At 46.3% G+C, this 19,582-nt stretch overlaps 1 protein-coding gene across 3 annotated transcripts in view; it reads right to left on the reverse strand.

Moving 5' to 3' along the window:
• Positions 1 to 3,330: 3,330 nt before the first annotated feature.
• Positions 3,331 to 19,582, reverse strand: part of chchd3a (coiled-coil-helix-coiled-coil-helix domain containing 3a) — a 59,961-nt gene continuing 43,709 nt past the window's right edge. For 2 of the 3 annotated variants that reach the window (XM_035614737.2, XM_035614718.2), the window contains 4 exons: positions 18,903 to 18,973; positions 7,436 to 7,571; positions 7,175 to 7,215; positions 3,331 to 4,028 (listed from right to left, as the gene is read on the reverse strand). In XM_035614737.2, the coding sequence (XP_035470630.2) occupies positions 3,974 to 4,028; positions 7,175 to 7,215; positions 7,436 to 7,571; positions 18,903 to 18,973 (303 nt within the window). In that variant the 3' untranslated portion in view covers positions 3,331 to 3,973. The remainder of the gene's footprint in view (positions 4,029 to 7,174; positions 7,216 to 7,435; positions 7,572 to 18,902; positions 18,974 to 19,582) is intronic. The other variant, XM_035614728.2, reaches the window with a different exon arrangement.

The raw sequence follows: 19,582 nt of genomic DNA on the forward strand, positions 1-19,582 counted from the left end.
TGTTGCGCGCGAGTTACGGCGGCGTGACAGGCGAACGCACACCTCATCGGCGATACAGGGAGAGCCAACCGCCGCCAGCGGACCCGCCCCCCTCGGGCTGCCGTGCCGTTGTCCGGCACGCCGCCCACGATTTGGAGAGAGCGAGGGCTTGGGGGGGATAAAACAGCAGGAAGGGAAAAGAGCAGAGACCGGGGGAACACAAGGACAGAACAGGAAAAGGGGGAGCGAAGGCGAAACGCAAGGGCGGGGACGGGCTGCGTGGACGGACAGTGGGGAGGCACAAGGACACGACGGATGAGAGCGAGTGTGGGGAAAAGTTTGAAGGGAGACAGGCCTTCCCCCCCCCCCTCCCCTCCCCTCTCGCTCTCTTCTTCAGAGAAAGTCCTTGAATGGAACGTGATCAGTCATCACGGTGGAGGATGTTGCCTTTGGCATGGGCAGGGTTGAGTGCATTCTGTCGGCCTCTTTCCAGAGCAGAGGCAAAATAGAGCTGGAATATCATGAAAAGAAAAAAAAAAAATATATAGATATAGAGATCATACGCTTCATCCTTATCGTTTTTATGCAATTCACTACAGGAAGTGGTGCTGGTGGGAGCGAGGGGAATGCCGCCGCGCCGAACGGACCCAGATGGCGCGGAGCACTCGAAGAGACGCAGAGAGCTACTCTGACAGAAGGCGGACAGCGACAGCAGTGGCGGCACACGGTGCGGGCAGAAGTGCAAAGTGAGATGTCTTGGAATAGTACGCCGTGAGGATTGACCCCGCCGTACTTTCTTTTTTTTTTCTGCAGAGGCCAGAAGTCTTGACCCTTGACGAGGGTTAGTGTGTGTAACCCGACCGACGCTGTGACGGTCGGCAGGTACAGGCCTGTTGCTGACCTGGAGCTCTGAACTGCGTTAGGTTCCACAAAAAGGGGCCGTTTGTTTCCTTTGAGCGACGCAATCACACTAATCTATTTATTCCCCTACTCGTTTTCCAGGGCGGCTCAAACGTCACCACATTATTGTACTATATTCTGTCATTCGCCACTCGCGTGTGGGACGAGCGCAGCACTTTCGGCATCTGCTTCGCTGCGCGCGACCAACTTTTGTTTCTTTGTTGCAATTGCCACGAATTCTTTTGCATTTAAACGAAACTAACATCACTGTGGCGAACAGAAAAGAGGCAGACGTCGACGGTCACGGTGGCCAATAAAACCGACACTGATACAATCCCGACAATGGGATTAGCCGGCTGGATGTGGACGTCACTCCTCCTTCTGCTGAGTGGTCTCACCATCCCCAGGCTTCGTCTTGAGATGGGACTTTTGCTCTCTTCGCTCTCCGGCCCCCCGACCCCCCGACCCCACAGCCAGCGGCCTTGGGGGTCCCACAGCGACTGACCCCTGGTGCCACTGCGTGCAGCTTCCCCTCAGCATGCGGGAGCTGCTCTGAGCTCGAGGGAAACATCTCATCCACACTTACTGAAGTCACGCCGACACGAAAATATATATGTATACTAGAGAAATCTTTTTGTTTTAAACGCAAATCTCATTGCTTCTGCAGCCTCGTCAATGTGATGTTTTTAACAGTGGCCCCAGATGGTGAGTAGATAAAATCCCAGCTAATTTAGCACTACATTAATTTTGAATTGTTCCAACTCTGCATGCTGTCCTTCCCTAACAGACGGTTTCTCGTGAAACACATAGAACTAAAAGAAACACAACGCGCCTTCTCCGTGACGCTAGAAGAGGAAATCGTCGTGTGCCTTTTCTTGACTGTTGAGCGTTTCACATCGAAGAGAACGGGTTGTTGAGGTCATGGCGGAGGCCTTTTAAAGGGAAAAGGTAGTAAGCCCCATGTTGGGATGTCATGATTCTATAATCGTGCTTTTAATGATATTACAGGGGATATAATCTGATTACAGGCAGAATACAACCGTTAAATCACTTATCCGGGCTCGGAGGCCCTGGGTCAGACGGAGGAGTCTGCGTCTGTGTCAGACACCGAGGGGAGAACAAGTGGGCAGAGGCATTGAGAAAAATAAATGGGGCTTAGTCTGCTGCTCTGTGGAGAAAACACCTGCCATGAACTCCACTAGCCATTATTCCTAACCTTTAGAAACCCCCCTCCAACGCACACACACACACACGCCCGCCACATAATAGAAGTCAACCCCTAAACCCTCCGAGACGCCAGAAGTCAAAAAGCAAAGGACAGCTGACTGAGAAACAGAGGAGGATTAGTCAGGACGAATCACATGCTTGCACGCACACGCGGGCACGCACACGCGGGCACACACACACACACACACACACACACACACACACACACACACACACACACACACACACACACACACACACACACACACACACACACACACACACACACACACACACACACACACACACACACACACACACACACACACACACACACACTGACACAGACACCCTGCCTCCCTCGCGCTCCTGTTCCGTCCATCTCTCGATCTCGCACACACACACACGCACTCGCGCACACGCACACACAATCACACACACACGTTCTTCTTCTGATGCAGAATTAAGATAAAGTCTCATCTGTGATCACCTGCCTCCACATCAAACCAAGATAGCCTCCTATAGAAGTCTGAGGTTGGTCACGTCTCCACACACACACACACACACACACACACACACACACACACACACACACACACACACACGCACACGCACACGCACACGCACACACGCATGTGGACGCCTGCATTACCACCCCAGCCACACAAACACACTGTCAAACTGAACACACACAACCATAACAGTGTCTGTGTATCCTGTTAAACCCAACCCAGGGAGTCTGGCAGAGTGCAGACGGCGTGGAGAAGCCGTCTCCTCCAAGGCAACATTAGCCTGGGAGACTGAGCAGAGAAGAAACGCACTCCAGAAGGAACGGACGAACGGCGACGGAGGCAGAGAGGAGTAGATTTGCGGAAAAAATAAAGAGGGACAATGCGCTGATGGGGAAGAGGTAGAGAGATCCCCGCTCCTCTTTCACTGAATAGCTAAAGCGCAAGAGAGGATTCGCTCAACGGAGCTAAATAAAGAAAGACAGAGAGAGAAACAGAGAGGAAGATGGATGATGAACCAGAACATCTGGGACGAAGATTCGGTTCCCCCCCCCTCTTGGGCTCGTTCACTGTTTGGAAAAATGTCGCTGTGACAACACGAAGGCCGCGTATCCATCAAAGATATACAATGCTTCCTGTAATTAGCATAACACACACACACACACACACACACACACACACACGCGAGAGACTAAGCCCACTGAATATTAATGGAGAAAAGTTCACCGACAGTTCCTGCATTGTTTCGTCTTTTATTTCCTGTGATCACACGTCGTCACAAGTGTTGGTCTGGATGAATACACAACACGCAGATCGTTACATTACTAACACAACACAATCTCTCAGGAACAGATGCAAAGGAAGACACAGATGTGTACATGTGTATCTGTGTACATGATAGTGCATTAGGAGCTAAGAAAACAATGAATTCGCGACAAACAACTTAGGGACTGACTTGAATTTGTAAAAAATAGACTTTGATTTCCTAATGGAGTGAGACGGGATGGATCCAAGTGGCTTGTGACACGGGCGGCCGGCTTTCTGGAGGTGGTTCTGGTTCATCTTTTGCCAAACCCGGGGCCCTGTTGGGTTCCGCAGGTCACCGGTGTGTCTCTCCGGAATGGCGGACAGCGTCACTGCCTCTCTGCCATTCTCACAGGAGAGATATAGACGAGGGTTTGGAGAGCAGGGGAAGGAGATACGGCTGGGGGGAAAGGGTGCCTACGTCTCATCCAAGGTGCCGTGCTCAGTGCCAGTGGTGTGGCTCGGTGACGGGGTTTTCGAGGGTGTGTGCCGGTGCCGATTTGTTCCTCCCCTCCTTCGCTGCAGTTTGGTCTGTCAGTCGGTCGATAATCAGAAATCCCACACGATTAAACTCTTCATTGCTCTCTCTTGCTTCCTCTCTCATTCTTAACCCCCAGTCCTAGACTTGTTCTGCAGGAATAAAAAACAAAACAAAACACAGAGCGGGAAGTGCATTAGACAGACAGAGAGGCAAATTAAATCAAATTAGAAAAAGACTAAAACAAAAGAGAAAGATATAATGTCAAACAGGAGAGACAAGGCGGAGAGGAGAGGGTTTAGAGTTGGACAAGAAAAAGAGAAGAGGGTTTGAAAAGCGGACAAAAGGACCAGAGGGCAGTGGATTCCATGTTAGCGATAAGTGCAAACCGCAAATCCCCAGCACTCCCAGTCAATAACCATTTGAACCGGCCAATTGAGGCAGATGCCTCTCTACGAAAAAAGAAAAACATGAGTGACAGGGGGAAAAAATGGCAGAGGAATCAAGGAACATCGGGAAGGGAATAAGGTCGACAGAAAGTACCAATTTAATAATGGTGTTGTGAATCTGATTCAGTCCATGTCAGAAACCCAGTGTATTTTTTCTGCACTATTGATTTGACCATGAAATGGTTATCAATAAAAACACTACCCACCACCCTGTTAAGTGAAGGTCAAGTCAAGAAGCAGACTTTGAGGAAAAAACACTTTGACTGACGACTCCAATTTATTACAACTTACTTTTGGAGTCCTGGCCACCATCACTTCTAGTGGTTAAGAAAAGACAATCTACAGCACCCAGGCAACTGTTGAGCTCTGGGAACACGGCAGCGGCACTAACGGTGAATTCCAATTGGGCAAAACATATTAGAGATGCAACCAATGCAACGCAGATATCGATCTTATTAAAGACTGACTGTTCAGTATTCACAACACCCATTCGTAGAAACGTTCCCCAATGCTGCTACTAGTCGACTAAAGACACCACAGGGCGGCTTCAGGCAGATCAAGTGTCGGTTCATGACAGGACTTGTCCACAGTCTCCCCATGCCATTGTCCTTTAAAATTCACTTACATTCATTCAGTATCAGTTACATCCAATAAGTCACAGCTGCTTGTTGCCGCGACAATCCCTGGCCTCTTGTTGCGCTTAATGACTACGGCGAGTTCCCTCTTGCAGTGTAAAGGGTTTTACATTTCAAGGTTGAGCTATCGGTATCAGCATTGGGAGAGATCGAGTTGTACGAACGCATCACGAAAAACAAATGACACGTTCAAGCCAAAGGTTTAGCCGGAACATCGAAAAGCACATTTTACTTTACACAAGTAAAAATATGTGCTAAGTCAAGATTTACTGACAGGAGCTGAGAGGAGAAATTAAATGATATCATGTACTTAAGAGCAATATTGATTGAAACACGCTCTCTCTCTGCCGAAGGTGATGTTTGCAGCAGTTATGTAAGATGGCTCTCTTTTGCATTGCAACACTTGCAAACATAACACCTCTTGAAAGCACAAACGCGGCTCCAACTTGGTCCTTTGAGAGCAAAATGGAGATGGGTCAGTCCAAAAAAGAAAAAATGAGGCGCAGAAGGGAAAGATATGGGGAGCGGGAGGCGGTCATGCAGCGAGAATTTGGAATGAGGAGGCAAGCTGGGGATGGAGAGATCGGCCTCCGTGATAAACTCTTATTCATCCAGGGAGAAAGAGAGAGAGACTTTATCTGTCCTTCCACTGCCTCTTCATACTGTTTGCTATCTGGACCTGTTAAGTGGTGAATGCATTAGAGATGTGACTAGGGATGAGGGGATATTGGACGGAGGGAGCGAAGGAGGGATGGCGGCAGGGCAAAAAGGGAGCAAGAGAGAGGGAGCGTGGGGCTAAATGTGATGACTGACGGTGGCAATAGGAAGCCTAATTATCAGTGACAAGGTCTAGATGACTCTGTTCCAGTCGACTCCAGGCATTTGGATTCTTGGACATCCTGATCTGGAGCCGCGGTGAAGCAGCTTATTAGTCGAATGTAAGAAGTGGAGGGGGAAGGACGGAGGGCGGTTGTTAGAGGGCACGTTGAGATCCCCTGACCTCCAGAGGTCAAGGTCATGTCCTTTGACACCTTGTCTCGGTGCAGCTTCCTGCTCGGCTGTGATAAAACGGCGTAAACATCCTAATCACGACACCGCATCAGCTCATATCAACCCGACTTCGTTCCCCCCCACCCTGTTTTGTCAGCTGTGTAATTCTGCATATTATTCCTTTTTAAGCCGTATCAGAGCACTGTTTCTTCTGCACCTAATGACTTTAAAAAGCAAGCCTTAGATAGGCGCAGATGAACAGGAGTGTGCCGTGATTGCCGCCGGGTGATAAACACAAGTGGATTACCATATCGTCGCAGGTCTGCTTCCAAACAATTTACAAGATCACAACAGCATCCGGACTGTGAACGCACCCTTGCTGAATCTTGACGAGGCTACAGGTAGCGCTTTTTAACGCACGCACGCACGACGCATGCACGACGCGCGCACGCACGCACGCACGCACGCACGCACAATGAATAAAACATTGTGCAATTTACATAATGTATAGCTTTAAAATCTGCCTGCATCTGACTTTCAGATCTAATACTAATACCCACGATAGTAAGCGACAGAGAAAACTCTGCTTTCCTCATTTCTGGCAAAACAATACAATTCTACAAAAAAAGAAAAAAAAAGAAATCTAATATAAAAGCTCTATGAATGTAAATTGAGCCCTTTTTGGGGGGCAATGGCTGTTACATATTGCAAAGTGAGAGAGGGGGAATCAAGTTAATATCAACCTGAGTGACATTACCATTACCATACAGTGTGTGACCGCGGGAGACGGGAGGGGGAACGAAAACATTTGTACTTGACAATGAAAGGAGAAAGCACGGAGAGGACAATGGGTATCCAACTAGCGGCGGCTACTCCTTTGGTGTTATTACATTAAAACACATACAATGACAGTCGGGGGAACGCCTGTGTCAGCAGGTATTATGGAAATACACCAGAAGGTTTAAACTAGCCGTGCGGAGTGAGCTTCACCCTGGCGCCAGTCGCCCTGTGGAAATGGTATTCTGCTGTCTCGAAGCAAAGAGCTGGCGCATGTAAATGGATGTGTGTTTCATTTAGACATGTAAAAAGGGAATGACTGTTCTACTGTAGCCATCACACACACATCTATTCGGCCAATGACGCACAGCTTACACACACACATGGGGCGACTTTGTAATACAAGCATCAAGCTACACTATGGGATTTAGAAGCACTGCAACTCACATATCATCTGTCCATGATGGCGCATGCTCATACTTGTCATTCTTCAGGGGGGGGGAAACAAATGCATTATTTCAGAGGCTTTTTATGGATTCAAGCTCAAGTTTTACATATTTTCCACACCTGCATGCTCTTGCATTTCACTTAACGAGCATGCGATGCGCATATGCATAACATTCATATGCAAGCGACGCTAGCGTAGTGCATCGAATTATGTTTACATGATGGTAAAGATAAACAGCTTAGGCCGGTTAACACACCCACCTGTTTGGCATTGTTGACACACTGCAGGTAAAGGGCTGCTATGTTGGAGCAGTGGAGGGTTTTTCCAACGTTCTCTTTGTAGCATGTGAGGATCTGGCCCTGAATGTCTGCGCACACGGGATACACCTCGTACCGCCTGCAGGGGTGAGAGGGGCGGAGAGACAAGCGTGAAAAGGGGGGGGGGGGGGGGGAATGTGGCGTCAAAGACGAAAAAGGAGACGGGACAGGAGGAGAAGTGTGAGGGATGAGAATTAAGGAAATGGGATCAGAGATACATGATACATCTGTGAGAGAAAATCAAAAGAAAAAAAAAATTAAGTGGATGATGGGTAATGCAGATAGACTGAGAAAAATAACATGAGATACAAAGATTGAGAACAAGAGGAGAGGACTAAATAGATATTGTTGGTTTAGGAACTGGGCATATCGCTGGTCATTTTCTCTCAACAGAGTTCATCCATTGTTGGACGATCCAGAGCTATACCGCAGTCTTTATGTATGTGTGTGTGTGTGTGTGTGTGTGTACACCTCCCCCTGAAGTTTTTATTATCACTGTCATTCCAGTCCAAAACACCTGAAGCAAGAATCAAGCATTACTGTATCTGCTGGGAGGGAGATCGAAGGTCACACACTGGCGAGATTGACCACGTAGATCGTGCGCATTACAACATGTCGACGGCGAGGGCCGGAGGGCTTTTCTAAAAACGGACAATGAGAGGTGTCAAACGAATAAAAAGCTTGCAACGAGGGTCCGGAAAGGGAGATCCATCAGTGCCACGGTGGGGCGGCGTGGAGGAGAAGCCAACTCGGCACATTATTGCGCGATTGCGGCGGTTTTTACGATAGAAAAGCAATTAAGGTTATTTACTGTGATGATGATAATGAAGACGGGGTTCAAATTACAGGCAAGCTCAGTATACCTTCCTGGTTAATTAGTCCCTCTTCCTTATGTCGTACCACTGAAGACCCTTCATGGAAGAGAGTATTGATCACTCTACCAGGAACTCAGGAACGTAGCCATCGACTCAGAGTGGCTGCCTGGAAGAGTCAACCATTTACAAACTGGGTAGCTGCCACCTTGGCCTGGTTTAAATGACAAATTCAGTCTTTTAGCATCCGAGAGGAGGTTGCTGTTGTAGACCGTGGAGGTAAATTGTCTGGTTATAGGCTCCACATCACTAGTTTAGCACACCCAAAGTCTTTGAGACCTTGAGGTCTGCGAGTACTTCTAATGATGGATGCTGTGCAAAACTTCCGTGCATTAAATGGGACTTTTGCTAGACGTGAGAGTCGGACCCTTTGGCCAATCCCAGCAGTGGAACGTCCCACCAGCGCCGGGCGCCTTTGCCGGCGTTAACTGCTTTTGTCTGTCTCTTCGCACACCCCATAAAAATCCATAATGACAACACATGCACATGCTCAGGCTATTATGCTAATGGCGGTGTCATCGTTTTGTTCACACCAGTGCTCAGGACACTCCGTCTGCCTCACTAAACACGCCTTGCATTGGCTGTGAAAGAGACAGGGATTTTTTTTTTTGCTGCCCGTCAGCAACTCTGATGATCTCAAAGGAATATTGGGGGGCGGGAAGCAGAGCCCCCGTAGTCAGAATCAGATGTTTGATTTGCCCCCTGGGGTGAGAAATTACCCCCCCGTTGGATACAAAAGCAGGGGGTTGGACGCATGGGCCATTACCCAGGGTGCAATGCAGCAGGAAGCTGGCGCGGCGAAGATGTGCACATATGTGCATTTGTTTGGGAGGCCGGAAAAATCTATAGTCCGTATAGGTACAGGTCAGCGCCAATTAGTGACAACACGAGATAGAAGGTACTCGAAATAGAAATAATGAATAAATTTCATCATTCAGTGGCCGATACTGTGCTCAGTTGACAAGGGAATATTCTACATGAGGCTAAAGTAGTTCACTTGCTTATTCACTTTCTTTCTTTATACTAAGATAAGATGCCGCTAACTTAGATTTACTGGACAGACATGAGAGCGATGTTCACCTTCTCACTCTCCTCTCACACGCTTCCCCCAAAAACGTTGGCTGATTCCAGGGGCAGCTCTGTACGCCGAACAATTTCTAGCATTTAAAACTTTAAGTGAGAGGGGTTCTGCGTTTGCGGATCAATCGGAGGCGGGGGGGGGGGGGGGGGGGGGGGGGGGAAATCCAGTGATTCGCTGGGAGGCATGACAGGGCCATCGCTCTGCGTCAGGGTATTGAACGATGACAGCGGCGCGGCGCAGGAATCGCTGCCATCCCATTCCTATGGATCCTGGCACTCGTTTATTACGGCGCCTATGGGCACCTACGGAGACGAGAGGAGCCACATACACCCACTAATTACTTTCTTAAGCATCTGCGTTAATGCCAGGTGCATCCTGCTGATACAAACCACAGTGTTTATCACCAGTAATGGCCTCAGAGAGAGAAAGGAGGAAGGGAGGGAGGGAGCGAGGATGGGGGGAGGTAGGCAGAAATGAGGAGCATTTCTTGATGAGGAACCAGACAGCGGTACTTCTATTTTTTTCTTTTCTTCTCTTGCTCCCCGTCCGTCTCTGTGAGGATGGGCCTCAGACAGCGGCGGAGTTAATCATGGAGACAATAACACTGTCACACACACTATCATCTATCATTAAGATTAACATTAAGTTCATGACGCCAAGCACACGGCGCTCGTAGGGAAAAGACTGCGGCGTCCCCCTCCGTGTCACATTAGCTGCCCTCACGTCATTTACTACAGAGAGACGAGCGCGGTGCCACGCAGCACGGTGAGCAGATGCAAATACAATACGTCCAATCTGCAATAAGCTATAAAACCATAACTACAAGAAGATTACCATATTTTTTTTTAATCCTTTCATGAATGTTAAGTTCACCACATCTTTTGCTCCTTCGTGGAGGTACTATGTATCAGAGCAAACAATATACTTATATTAGATAAGCTCTAAAATGACTTGTATAAGTGGTCATTTTGAAGCTTATCATGTCTCCTGAGGAAAAAAAATAACTTTTCTAAGTCATTTGCAGGCCTGAAGTAGTCTCCATTTCTCTCCACTGCATTAATACAGCCCACGAATCAAGGCACGCATTTCGTGGTTCATGATGAATTCGGAGCAAAAGAGTACGAATTGTTCAAAGACTTAAATTCTGCGAAGTTGAAACACAGAAACTCCTTGCACCACTGTGGGAATCATAAGGGGTATAATTATAGATGTATCATCCAGTTCCCACGTAACCTGAGTAGAAAGGCATTCATAAACAGGGAGACTGAGTCACATTCCCAAAACAAACGTCTTATTTTGTTTTCTTTAGTGTGTTTAAAAGATGCACAGGACTTAAAATAAAATTAAATAAAATAAAATAAGGGGGTGAAGGTCAGAGGCATTGATATTTTTTTAAGCGTTGGTTTGGTGCTACTGTAGTATTAGAATTTTGATAACAGGTTGTGGTTTTGTTGGGTCAGTTATCAGTTGTCTGATTAATGTTTTGAGGCTACAGGACGTAAAACTACAGATTTCACATCAATTCACAATCAATTTGTTGTCTTCTTATCTCCTGATACCCTCAGATTCATCTTCTGACCCCACCTATAAATATAATGTGAGGTGACAGTGCTCAACACACACACTCAACACAAATAAACACGTGTGCTTGTCAGAGAACGACAACCGCAAAAGACGAAAATAATAAAATAATAATATTTAAAAAATGTAAATGTCTACACACAATTCTAACTGTACACATGTTATAGAACCAGACGCTACCAGTAAAAGACTCACTTCCCCCCTTCTCTGTTTCTCACTCTCCATTTCCTCACCATCTCTATCGGCCCTTTATTCCTCTCTACCTTATCCCCTCCCTCTATCCCCAGTGGCTCATGGGATATTTAATAAAACACCATGTAGGGAGAGGGGCAATCTGAAACAAACAGAGACATCTAGCTAGATACAGTCATTATTTACACTGTGTGTGTGTGTGTGTGTGAGAGAGTGTGTGTGTGTGTGTGTGTGTGTGTGTGTGTGTGTGTGTGTGTCTGAGAGAGTGTGTGATGAGAATGTGATGCACCCCCTGTGCCCCAGGGACAGTAAATCTAAACAGTCATATAGGGGTCCCGCCTTGTGTCATTAGTAGCAGTAAAGGTTTCTATAACATCGTCCCCCCCCCCCCCCCCCACCCCACACACACACACACACGCACGCACGCACAAATTCCGTATTGCCTGGATTCACTGATTGAGGGAGGAATGAAAGGGAGGAGGTTGGTTTAGATACCAACATTGCAGTTCCTCAGCTCCTCGTCATGAATCATAAAGCCGACAGAGGTAAAGAACAGTGGACAAGGGAGGGAGGTGAGCCCCCCCCCCTGCTTTATTAGAGAAAGAGAGACAGAGACAGCCAGGGTATGTTTGTGAGGCAGACGACGGCGAAGGAAGCATGACAAAAACGAAGAAGAAGAAGTGAAAGAGGGCTGACTATGGGGAGAGAGAGTGTTGGAGAAGAGAGGTAACTCTTACAGCTCCCTCCTCACTTCCTTTGTAAAGTTTTCCTGGAGGAGAGGACAGAAGAGGAGGTTGAGAGGAGGGGCAGAGATGATATGAGGGGGTGAATGTGTCCCATTTAACATGTAATAAAGCAGAACAGATTACCTGCTCACTCCCTCTCACTGTCCACCTCCCTCCTCAAGGTGTCCCTATATCATTTAATACAATCCCCCTCTTTCAAGCCTCCCGCTGCACAACTCAGCACATTTCCATGCGGGGGGACATATTCCGATGGGTTTATGGCTACGGCTCCATTCTTCAAGCGGCGTATTGACCGCAAGGGGATGTATTGAGACTGATGCTGGGATTTTCATACACAGCGTGCATGAGTTATGCCAATAGAGGGTGCAAGGAGCGGTATCGAGTCATTTGTCAAAGCGACTTGAATTGATTATGACTACCATGAGCTGTAACCGCGTGGAGCCGTGCACTAAAATGACATTCATAGATCTCTGTTAAGGGACACAACATGCTTGGATAGTTGAACAAAGTGCGAGACACATCTGGAAACATGTACGTTCATCCGTCTTAATTTGAAATTCATTACAGATTTGAAAGAAGGCAATGAGAAGCACATACAAGGGGACGTGCAGGCATGAGAGACAAACAGAGACAGGATAGCATTTAGACGTCTCCTTCAAAAACAAGAGGTTCGGGGCTTAAGTCACCAAACACGGACTGCCGCAATTCAAGTTCTGCTGGGAAACGTTCTTGTTTGCATGTTGTTCTCGCATTTTACTGTCGTCTCTTTACTGGTACTATCAAATAAAAGCATAAATTGCGCACGAAATGAAAACGATTGAAGCTGCCGCTACACGTTTTGACAAAGACATCATGTCAAAAAGCATCTGTTTGGTTTTAAACAATAAAAGAATATCCCTGCACATTTGTTGTTCCAGTTGCTTCCAGGGCGTTGCTTCATTCGAGGACTTTGTTTTGTCTTTCTACTTAAAAGCAACCCTATACTAGAAGAAGCCATCTGTTCCGTTTCCACATGACTTGTAATGCCGTTATGATTAAAAAAGCACTTGACCAAGAACAAGCGGAGACAATTTTAAGGTCTGTTTTAGTCACGCGTTGCTAGAAATCATCTATCCTCATCTCGAACCCACTCGCTTAAAAACATACACAGGCAAACACGTACTGTAGCTCCATCGACGGTATGGATTACACAAAGCTGCTCCCCCATATTGAGTTCCCAATCACCACATAGTCTATTTATATTCATTTGGGTCCACTTAGGGGTTAATGGGGTTAAGGGGTGGGTGCCGGTGCCCCCTTAAAAAGCCCTCATGCTCTCTGTGGTTAAGGCAGGCGTCAGTACCGAGGGGGGTAAATAAGTACAAATGATCCAGTTAAGGAGAAAAATGGCATGCATTTCGCTCACACTGCCTTTTTTAAAAGCAGAACTGAATGACCCCCCGCAGTGAAATCCATCAGCATGGCTAAGAGGTTGACTGAGAGAAAGGAAAAGAGGGAGGGAGGGAGGGATGAACAGAGAGAGAGAGAGAGAGAGAGAGAGAGTCAAGAGTGTGATGGATAAAAGGCTGACCAAGAATGGCGAGAGTGTTTGAGTGAGGGGGGGAGGCAAAAGGAGTGAGTGAGTGAAAGAGATTTAAATGACTGTAGTGAGGGAGACAAAGAAAGTGGGTGAGTGAGTAAAGAGGAAGAACAAAGGGAGCATGTGACCTCTCTTTCCCCTGGAGTCCGACCTCGGGCAGAAGACGCGTTTGAGATCTTTCACACCCGGAAGTCTGAGACCACTCTCCCATTACCTTGGTGAAATGGTCTCGGACATTTGCACGTCACCGAAACACGCACCTGCAATGTATATCCTCTGGTTCTGCGAGAGATGCCTTGAAATGGCACGGCTCATGCAAAACGCCGAGTGGCGGTGCTTTGCGACTTGGGAATATGCGATGCATCTTCTCTGCACAATCCTCAAAGTGCTGCATGCCTGTTCTTTTCCCTTCTATCAATCATGTCACTGTAATAGTCACTGTATGAAAAAAGAAAAAGAATCCCAAACAAAGCAGAAAAAAGCAATAAAAGCAGTGAGTGGGTTTCCAAAGACAGCCACAGAAAAGTGTGTGTGTGTGTGTGTGTGTGTGTTTGTGTCCGTGTATACACCCACCCAGGTCCCTTGAATCGTGTGCGCTTTTTACCGGCAGCACGGCGGAGCTCTTAAGGCCGAAAGAGGAGCTTTTAAAAGCAGTTATTGACTTCTGGCTCCTCGGCTGACCACCATCTTGCCCCTGCGCCCCCCGGGTTGCCTAGCTACGGAAAATGTGGTTCGCCCTCACCTGACAGACGGGTCAAAGCGCTGCTCAGTGTGTCCTGCTTCGCGGAATGCTCCACAGCAAAAAAAACAACACCTCCCCCACAAAAAACTTGCCTGCTGATCTAATTACTGCTATTTTTAGTAATTAAAAGTGATGCTTCCCGCAATTAGGCATCAATAAATCATTACTTCATTAATTTTGGGACATTGGTGTTATTCACTTAAACAAACGGCAGCACTGCCAAGAAAAAGGGAAAGTCTCTAGCTGCCTTTATTTACATTTCGTAGTAGCAGGGTGGAATTTTTTTTTTGGGGGGGGGGGGGGTGGTCCTTAACCTAATTGACACTAATTGGCAAGAAAACAGACCATAGTCATAGTCTTTGTTTATTGTTATAATCAGATGACAAATCATTTGACAATAACATAAATGCAGCACTGACAACTTTTAATGTGCAGCACTTAGATACCAAGGGGATTCTGGTAATACTGTGCAATTTATTTATGGCAACAACAAATAAAGCAGATGGAGGGTTGTTGAAGTTGTTAATTTCTGTAATGTTTATGGTTCATAAGCGGCGCGAAGAGGGATGAGTGGGCTCGGCTTCCTCCCACATGGTATGAAGGAGAAGACAGACCGTCAGGTGTGGTCGCTGCACCGAGGCAGCGCAGCACAAACAAGACAAACAATGAGCCATTTACATTCAACAAGTTTGTGCTCCACGCCTCCTCATTCCACCTCTGCGTGTTTGACTGTGTGTGCGTGCGGTGAGACAAAGCGAAGACAGAGGCTGCTGTTTTTGTCAACTTGATTACATTATTAAAAAAAGGAAAGATTTATTCAAAAGTGATATAAAAACAAAATAAACAGACAAAGGGAGTGAGTGTATTGCCTGAGGGAGAGGAGGAGAGACAGTGATGTGACAGACAAAAATGAAATCATATTCTCTATAGAAAACTAGGCAGGGGAGAAATGTAAACCTTCTCATCTTATGATAAATGTCATCGTCAAGGCAAAAGAAAACAACCTACAGGAGCCCAACTTTTTTGAGTCTTCGGAGGAAGGGGTTCGATTCATAAGGTGATCCCTCAGTTCTACACAGTCTTGTCAGACCAACCCATTCTCCACAGTGTGATGCCCCGGCCCCCGTCTCAATTCTGCAGGGACCCTGGACAGACACAGAGTGACCGACTTCGACAGAGAAGCCTAAAACCCCTGCAAAGGTTAGCAGTGACAGGAGAGCTTAACACCGCGCCACGCCACCGTTCCTGCTTTCCCCATTCCGTCGTTTCGCATAATCTCACATCTATCATTTTCCTTCATGCCTGTCAACTCGCATCTCAAACTAAAGCCCCACTGGGTCAAACACAGCCTGTCGAGACATTACACACACACACACACACACACACACACACACACACACACACACACACACACACACACACACACACACACACACACACACACACACACACACACACACACACACACACACACACACACACACACACACACACACACACACACACATATGTATGCATACATACATGAAGTGAAGCAAAGGTCACACATTCAGAGCTGGACAGTGCGATAATGCGTCAGACTGGGATAAACACCAGTGGTGAACGTGGCAGCATATAAATCAGGTGCAGGAATAGATGCGCTCCTTTCCACACACATCTGAGGACTCTTATCTCCACCCAGTGTCACAGGGTAAGTGAATAAAAGCTTTGGTCTTATTTGTGTATGCGTGTGTCTAACTGTGCTGTGTTGTTACATTATCTGTTACATGTTGTGTATATTTACACTCTAATGGAAGACCTGTACGCCAAATGTCTTCTGTCTGGGTCTTCGAGTGCAGGTTGATACCCTGTAGTGTGTGATTCATAGCAACAATTTCAGACACTAGAGGCCCATTTACAAGTTTTACCAGTATTTGATCCAACTCACTTCGAACAATATTGTTCTGGTGCCTGGGAAACATTTCTGAAACATGACATCCATAGAAATTCTTGAATTTATATATTAGGTGCAGAATTATATTGTGGAAAATGTGTGAAAGAATGTAGAAATAATGTTGTTATTGTGTATGTGTGTGTGTTTTGAGAGAGTATGATTTTAAGTGTGTGTGTGGATATTGTATTGAGGTCACAGTGATGCAGTGGTGCTCGGGCTGGGAGAGCTCCATCATGCTCAGAAAACTTGGAATATGGAGAACGGCAGGGAACAGCTGCACCGCACACCTACGCAAAAACTAGGGGGGGGGGGCGCACACACACGCATGCACGCACGCACGCACACACAAGCAAGCACACACACACACAAGAGAACCTACCTCTCACACCTTAATTTCTTTCTTTCAAAGGATGCTATAGTAAGTGACAACACTGTACGACTGCTGCTGCATGAATGGAACATGCACGATGGATTCCTGCTGAAACTTATTTGTAAACTTCGTGGTTAACCTCTGTAATTCACATACCACAATGGAACCAAATGAATCCAAAAAGGCATGACTATCACCCACACTAGAGTCATTCAAGAGGGGCAATCCTGGAGTGAACTTGTCATTTGTCCCAGCAAAAATACCTTGTCCCAAACCAATCACCTTTTCTACACTAATATTTGTTTCAAACCGAAGCAATTATTTCCCATGTTGACTATTACAGAGATTAACCCAAAGAACCTGTATGACAACAGGTGCTGCATATACTGTACATTCCTCCCAAATCTCCTTATATTTCCGTCTCGTCCTGATGCTGATATCACGAAACAACAACAGCTTTATCCAAAAGAAATCTCCCACAAAAAAATCACATGCAAACGGAAAACCAATCAAGAGTCCTTGATTGGTTTTCAAGAGTAAAAACACACATACAGATGTTATAACCCTTGACAGATCACATCCTCTGGGACCACCGAGCACATATTCATATCAGCCCCAACACTGATCAATCCCTCGAGTACCATCACTCTCATTACTGCTGCACTGACACGAGCTGCAGTGGGGAAATGAAGACATTTTAATAAGAAAGATGTGATCTCCCTCACTTTATAACACTTTCACATTAACATATCAACTGTTAATTCTATCAAGTATGGATAAGACCCCAGTTTTGCTTTCTTTTATTCTTCTTCTTTCTTTTCTTTTTTTTTCTTTTTTATCTCTGGGGGACATTTTCAGCTATGAGGAAATCAAAAGGCTGCATGAGACCAAATAAATAAAGAAAATCTTCCCATTATTCAACAGAGGCCACAGATATCATCTTATCTCTGTAGGGTATCTGCCATAAGAAAGAGCTTTGAGGAAAGGCACACAATCACACACCATCACGCATGAACTCACACACGTAAACAAATATGGGCCAAACACGCCCTTTTAAATCCTATTAACCCTCCGCTCCGCTCCCCACAATGCATCTCTGGCCCTGTCTTGTAAGACCACACCTTCCCGCCATTTCATTAGTGCACGCACACGCACACACGAACAGATACTCCAAGTCACAACCCTGGTAATGCACAGCCTTTAATCCAATCCACCAATCACTGCCCTCCATGCCAGTGTCACATGACTACCCGCACGTTTGGCCAACATTTGCTCTCAGCTAGCGCCGTCATTTGGCACTAATGTTATTCCAGTTTTTCTTTTCTTTTTTTCCTTTGATTTGATTTGGAAAGTCTCAGCTCCGGCTTCCACCAGTCTCGCGCTAAACCCCCGGTGGACCCGGCTAATCACTTTCCAGCATTTCTGAGGGAGACAATGATCCCAGTGTTAGCGCTGGCTAATGACAAGCTAACACAATTAGCCTAGCCTCCCTGGAGGAGAGCTCAGAGCCAGGGCCCCTTCTTGCCCCACCTCCTGCGGTCTCCTCATCCACTTTCCCTACATTACTATGGAGCCTAATGGCCTCTTATTAAGAAGACAGATGGAACACGGATGGGGAGGGATTCTGCACCTTCTTCAGTTACATATATAGCACGCGTTGGATGTGTGCTACGCTCGGATGTTTAATTCATCATTGGTTTCATTGCAAGGTGTGGCGGCGAGATTTGTAGAACCTCTATTTAAGTCAAAAGAATTGAGTGTACACTATTTGGAAGCCAAAGTAGAATTTGTTTTTCTGCGGCACAGAGCCCAGTTATCTTTTGTTGTCTTGATATGGTAAAGCCAGGTTAACACTGCTACAAATTATTAGATAATCTTGATGGACCCAAGTCTGATTTAAGGTAAAGCTTTGGAAAACAGACAACAGTCCTCTAACAGTGAAATATTAAAAGGTTTACAAGAAAAAAACCCTTCGGCGATCATTATCATGCAATCAGGCTTATCAGTGAACTGCATCATCAACATCGGCTAATGGGTCGGGCTAATGCGGTTCAGATTGAAAGACGAAGGTTAGAATGTGGCTAACATAATTAAGTAGTGTATTCACTCGTCGGTCCACATGGGTTTCTAATCTTAAGTGAAAGCACACATTTTGAACTTTTATCTTCCTCCATGTAACAATACACACAAAGTCGCCCGAGATCCAAAATCGTGAACCTTCTATATGTTTTAAAAAGGAAAGGAATAGTAAAAGTCTTATTTATGCAGGCGATCTAAAGTCTTTATCTGACTTGGATCAGCAGCTTGAACTTACTTGAACTTGGCATTCACTTGGTCTGCAGATTTATGGTAGTTCTCTGTGGTGACCTTGTAGAACTGAGCACTCTGCAAAGAGAGAGAGAGAGAGAGACAGAAAGTCAGAGAAACCTGTGAGTGAGAGAAATGCAGGAAAATGCGATTGTAATCTCCTATACAAAAGTGTTCATCCAATTTATTCGTATCTTTCCTCCTCTCAGTTTGAAGCCATTGAGATCAGAGGAAAGCATTTCAACCTGGTGACACCTCTTCACAGTCTGGACCCTGATACAGTCCAAAGCCCTACACAACCCTGCCTTATCTCCCATCACTCACACATCTTTAAAACTCGGTTGAAATGTATATTATTGGCAGCGATCTTTCGCCAGTTAGATTTATTTTTTATAAGATGGAGGCTAATTCTGTACTGTAGGTAGGTTGTAAGATTTTTCCATTTGACATGTCATTTGGAGCGTGTGCACAGGCTGGATGTTTTCCTTCAGGTGTGAGGCCATGACTTATGGGTATTTTTGTGTGTGTATGTGTGGCTTTGTGCTTATCCCCCTCACGGAAAGACTGCTGTAATAACGGGCAGTAATCCTGTAAGGTCAGAGTGTCACTAGTGAACAGCGCACAGACCAGCGGTCATAATCCCCAGGTGGCCCATAGCAAATGAACCCATAGCCGGACCACTCAACC

Source organism: Scophthalmus maximus, chromosome 12 (genome assembly GCF_022379125.1).
Source record: "Scophthalmus maximus strain ysfricsl-2021 chromosome 12, ASM2237912v1, whole genome shotgun sequence".
NCBI lineage: Eukaryota > Metazoa > Chordata > Actinopteri > Pleuronectiformes > Scophthalmidae > Scophthalmus > Scophthalmus maximus.